The sequence below is a fragment of the Sturnira hondurensis genome, unplaced genomic scaffold (genome assembly GCF_014824575.4).
Source record: "Sturnira hondurensis isolate 20B ecotype Veracruz unplaced genomic scaffold, ASM1482457v3 Scaffold0009314, whole genome shotgun sequence".
NCBI classification, from domain to species: Eukaryota; Metazoa; Chordata; class Mammalia; order Chiroptera; family Phyllostomidae; genus Sturnira; species Sturnira hondurensis.
Genome location: NW_028081945.1, coordinates 1,399,449 through 1,405,421, shown reverse-complemented (window position 1 = coordinate 1,405,421; position 5,973 = coordinate 1,399,449). Strand labels below are relative to the sequence as shown.

At 40.3% G+C, this 5,973-nt stretch overlaps 1 protein-coding gene across 1 annotated transcript; it reads left to right on the top strand.

Annotated features, from left to right (window-relative positions):
- Nucleotides 1-2,801: 2,801 nt before the first annotated feature.
- Nucleotides 2,802-4,494, top strand: LOC118994411 (SNRPN upstream reading frame protein-like). Its single transcript, XM_037057043.1, is given in 2 exon segments — nt 2,802-2,814; nt 3,132-4,494. Coding segments are annotated over 2 exon segments (240 nt in total). The 3' UTR covers nt 3,359-4,494.
- The last annotated feature ends 1,479 nt before the right edge of the window (nt 4,495-5,973 follow it).

Sequence of the window (5,973 nt, the reverse complement as noted above, 5' to 3'; positions counted from 1 at the left end):
GACTGACCCCTCCATACTCCCCTTCCCAAGACCAAATTCAAAATTTACGAATCTTGGCCCTGGCTGGCGTAGCTCAGTGGATTGAGCGCGGGCCTGCAAAACCAGACAATCGCGGTTCGATTCCCAGTCAGGGCACATGCCTGGGTTGCAGGCCAGTTCCCAGCAGGGGACTCATGAGAGGCAACCATACATTGATATTTCTCTCCCTCTCTCCTTCCCTTCCCATCTAAAGATAATAAAATCTTAAAAAAAAAATTTATGCATCTGGTGCTAAGGGTTTTGTGTAGGAGGGATGCCCAAAAGAGGCTTCTTGGCCATCTAACCTCTCAGGCAATGTGGTTAATTGCAGGTCATATCTGGCACTTAGTACAAATTTAGACAAGTTATTAAGAATTATAAATATTCATGTATTAACACAAAGGACATCTTAAGACAACTAAGAATAAACCAAGGAGTAGCAATTTCTTAATAGAAATTCTGGAGTTTTTGGATGATGCTTAGGAACATAAAATGCGTTTACCTTCGGAATTGAGTTGCTTATTGGCCAGATTCCTGCCAGAGACTCTAGTCTGTGACCTTCCTGGTTCACGCTAAGCCCCTTTACAATCTATAAGCAGAGTGTCAGAATTTAAAGAGAGGTTGGTGAAGCCCACCTAACCCAAGGTAATTAGCAGCTCTGACCTGCTCATGGAAGTTTGTAACACACACATGCTCCTCCCAGATTAAAATAATATCTGTTTGAATGCTGGATATATTTCATGGTTATGTCTGAGAATTCCCTCATAATTTTCTGACATCACAGTCAAGGTACTTTATACTACTTTATTTCTTCCATTTTCCAAATGAGGAATCTGAAGTCACACAACAGCATCAGGATTTAAACCTTCCTCTGTCTGAGGCCCAAGCCCTCACTAAGCAGAGTTGGTCCAGAGGTTGGAAGTCACTGGACAGCATTCCAGCCCAGTCAGCATCTTCATCTTTGAGTAGCTTTGTTATTTGCTGTAAGCAGTTGTAAATTCCCAGAACGCCAGACACACCCATATAAAAATGTTAATTACTAAAAATGCCTCATAAAGCCAAATGTAAATGAACAGTAAACTGAAGTCCCACTGGAGCTCTCTGTCTCTTGATCACCTCCACTTATTCAGACAATTGAGAACTGATAAAGTTTAATTTTTCTTATAGTCAGATCTTTCAAATTGAACCCTTCTGTCATTTTGTGGAACCTCTCAATTATGAAGAAAATGATGGTTGATTCTATGCATTAAGGTGCTTTTCAAATGTGAAACCTATTTTGCAAAGGGGAGAAACTGAGGCTCACTGAAATAACAGAACTTCTCCAGGTCCCCAAACTTTGCTGACACATAAAAGACACACATATGGGCAACTCTGTTTAGTGCTTATTCTTTCTAAAAGTTTCAGGAATCACAGCTTCTGGTCAAGTGCTCTGCTGAAATAACAGGCTTTAGGAAAATGAGAAAAATCCCGTTTTTCTAAAGAGGGATGAAAGAGGTTAGTTTGTTTCCAAGTTGTAACCCTTCTGTCTCCTGGGTGGGTCCTCCCCTTGGAGGAGGTGTCTTCAGCTCTGATTTATAATCTTCCACCCACACGTTGTAGGATTCACTGAGATCCTGCAAGGAGGTTAAGGTGTAAACCTGAAAGAAGCTTTTAGTGAAGAAATTGAGTTTGGGGTGGGAGAGATTTAAAGAGGGGGAAAGCATTTAAAGATCCCATGGTTGGCATAATGAATGAGCATGTGCTTGGAAGGGTGAGTGGATAGAACTGCTGAATGTAGTTCTAGTGGCCAAGACTGTGCCTTTGTTTCTGTTGCACAGCTTCCAGTGGGAGAGCTCACTGACCAGTGAGTGCACTGTGACCAGGATGGCCAGCATGTGAACACCCTCACCTTCAAGATTTCTTTTACATGCTTGCACAGACAGATCTCAGTGTTCCCAGCTGTAAGGCTTGGGCTTTGCAGTGCATCCCCTAAGGAGTAAATAACAGCTGCAATCTTCTGCCAGAAAAAAACTTGCTGCCCCAGATGGGAGGTTCAGTGGATAATGAGTGCAAAAATATTTCTGGGAGAGAAAATGAGATGTCCTACAGGCCAGCCTTTGATAACTGCAAGGTGCCAAAATAATGTGAGAGGGGTAGATAGGTGGACTTTCTTGCAAAGGAGGAAACCTCAGAACTGCTGGCTTAGCTCCTGAAGGGAATAGCAAGATTCTCCTTGCATTTCTGAAACTGCATAACTCAAAATTCTCTTTGGCAAGTGTTTCTGATGCTGTTGAGGCCATGGACTCTAGAGGATGCCTCAGGTTGCAAGTCTAGTTCTGATACTTGATTACCTAGTGCAATTTTCTCCTCTGGAAAAAGGGGATAATATCCTCTATCTTACTGTGAGAGTTAGAAATAATGTTTGTAAAATACTTAGCATAGTGTCCAAGCATATAAAATCTCAATAAATGGTTATATGGTAGCTGTTTATGAGAAAATTAATCTGGTTTAGCACTAAGGAAGTGAAAGGGAAAGAGATATATTGAAATCTTTAACATATGACACACAGGAAAAATAACCACGGGGAAATTTTTATATACAAGACCAACCAAAGACTCCAGAGAGACTCAGGGGTCAGAAGTACCCAATGCTTTCTTCAAGTAATTGGGTTCTTGGGAAGCCCAGGAGCTGGCGATGTTAAGCATCAAAGTCCATGTCTGTCAGTGCAGGATGTTCTCCTAGAATATCTAGATGAGAAGATATCTCTTTAAAATATATCAGATTTTACCTGTATAGCCTAAACAATGCTAGAGTTAGGTGAGAATGGATGAGAACTCTGGAATTTACTGATCTCATTAATTTGTAAATCCACAGGGCCAATCACACTGCTTTCACACTGTCCACTGGTAAGACAAATACTATCCACACCTGTGGGGCAACTACACTAATTCAGAAAAAAGAATGTGGAGCCTTGGGCTTAAAAAACGTAACTTTGAATACAAGTCTTCAACATTTTAGATTATTTTCCCTTTCTAGAATTTTGTTTCTTCTATATTTTCTGAGATTTACCTTGAACATTAAAATTAAGTAGGGCAGAGTGGAGCAGCTGCTGGAGATACCTGGGGTGGTTTGAGGAGTGACCAGCAGCACAATACAGCGGTCCAGGGACCCCTTAAACTTGAGATGGATTACAGAACAGCAGGTACCAGAGGTGAAAGTTGAAGTCAATTGTAGGACAGCCTTCCTGAGCAACAAAGTATCAGCTGTACCCAAGTGATCTTAGCAGCAGCAACCAACTGTGGTGAACTTCAAGGCAGAGCTGAGGCAAGCATTCCTAGCTGAGACACCAAGAGGTGGTTAAAGCTGTCCTGGGAGATCCCAGGTAGCAGCTTTCAAACAAAAATCTAACTGACAATGTAATAAAGACATCATCCAAGAAGAAAATAAGACAAGTAGTTCTTAAGGACCTGCGATTCTAGACACTATGAAGAATGCAAAGAAATTTAACATGCTTCAGAACTGGACTTCAGAATTGGCATGAGTTGACTCAGTAAAATGGAACCAGACTAGTATCATACCTAGGTTTTTATTTATTTTTTTTCAGCTACCCTTTAACATTCTTCACATTCCCCTAATAGCAGAGTATGCCACTCAAGATTGTTACTGTCTTCAACCATGGTTAGTATTTACTGTATCTATATATATGCACAAAAGAGTTAGCAATTATTGAGCTCCTACTATGTGCAGGGCATCCACATTATATGTATTAATTAGCTTATTTAGTCCTAAGAGGAACCCTATATAGTTCACATATTTATCCTCCTCATTTTACGCATGAGGAAACCAAAGCTTAGAGATTTAGGAACTAGTTTAAGTTCACACTCTCTCTCTCTGGGTGTCATGAAAAGAAGCAAGACCAATCACACTGGGAAGGTGAACTGAAATTTACATTTTATCCTCTTGTTAACCGTTCCAAGATCAAGTACGCTTGTCACTTAAAACAATACACTAGAGGGCACCAAATACACAACCTGTGACTTTAAAACTGTTTTCATAATGCAGTTCCCACAGTGATATAAGACATATAATCAGTAATGGATTCAAGCCAAAGGGCCCTCCCAAAAATAATACGACGTAGCTTATAATTAAGAGGCTGTATTTCTACCCCCTCAATTAAAAAAAGAGAACCTTGTGCTTTATATTGAGCAATTCATAATTAGTCTCTACTTGATACTGAGTGTTATTCAAAGAAACTTTCAGGTAGGTGTTTAATTTCTCTTGGCTCTGCCTGCCGAGTGGCAAAGAGAAAGGGCAGAGTAACCTGTTATGGGTAGAATAACCTGGATAAAAATAAATTTTTAAAAATTGCATGGAGATATAATTCATCTTTTAAATTTATTTAGCAAAATATACATGTATTTTTAAAAGAAAAAACCCACATCCAAGAGTTTAAAATTCAAAGGAATTAAGACCCCATTCTCAACTTTGTATTCAAGAGGCAACAATTTTTACAGGTAACTCTAGATTTTATAAGGAAACTCCAGATCTCCAACAGATGTTGGGATCAGATTTCACTGCACAGTGGGAATTGTGTCTGATGTTATCATTCAATTTCATTTAATGTCTGAAGGGGCAAGAAGTCCTGTAGGGACTGCACAAACCAACCGATTTAGGATAACAATTCAGTCTGGGAAGAAAAAGTTCTAATTATTCTTCAACATCACAAGACTCAGTGGGTCATGAATGAGTTTTTCCTGAGTTTGGAATTTGTCCATTTTGGGGTAGAAGATAATCTTTTTCATGGTTAAGTTTTTCATTTCCTTATAAATTATCACAAGAAGCATGGACAAGTACTAAAGTCATTGGTGCAACTAAAATTAAAAAATCCAGCCCTCATAGGTGTGGCTCAGTTAGTTCGGCAGTATTCATCAAAGTGAGGGGTCACAGGTTAGATGTTCTGTGAGGGCATATACCTGGGTTGTGGTTCAGTTTCCAATTGTGCCACATGGGAGAGGCAACCCAAGTGCCTCACATTTCTCTCTGGCATACTTTTTCTCTCCAGCTCTTTCTCCCTCTCTTCCTCTCTCTCCATAAATAAATACATTTTAAAAAAATCTGGCTCCTCTCCCATGTGCTCTTTTATAAGATCTGTCTGTGCCCCTTTACTTGGTTCTAAACTATGGGGCAAGTATTTAGCAAGCATTATAGGTTTGCTATAATGGTTACATGATGTTCTTGGATGATGCCTGACAGGTTCCAAGCATCCCTGTCAGGCATCAACCTAAAATGAACCTGGGAAGAGGCTAGTCTACCTCTTCATTCTCTGTGAAATAAAATCGCACGGAAGTTAATTAAGAGTTGCCCACCATCCCACCAGAATACTCATCCAGTACAAAGCTATGCAAAAAAAAGGGGGTGAGTCAAGTTCAATAAAAGCATAAAGTTCCTTAGGAACTAGAGCCTGGGAAGTGGCAAACTTTCTCAAGAGACATCAGATAAACACCAGCTCATTTAAGGAGGGAGGCCATTTCCATGGGGACAGAATCAAAAACACTTTACATACCCAACAGACAGCACGGCATTGAATACATAGGTGCTCAATAAATCCACATAGCTCTTCCTTCATTTTTATTTAACCTTTATACCAGACACTACTCTATACCAAATATTCTTTTCTAAGGGCTTTGCATACATACCAGTCATTTGATCCATTAACAAATTAAGAGGCTCAACAGAGATAAACTTTTTCAATTTACACAAAGCTGTTAAAGGATGGAGGAGTCAGAACTGAAACACAGGTCAGTCTCACCGCAGGCCATCACTGCTCCTGCCTCCTGTGACAGAGCGTCATGAATACCGAAAAATCATTGAATCATTTTCTCCATGCACACAGGACATTGACACGCTGGCCACTTCCAGCAATTCGGGAAGATGGCGGCTGTGCCAGGCTCCGAGTCGGTTCACAGTGCCTCTCGG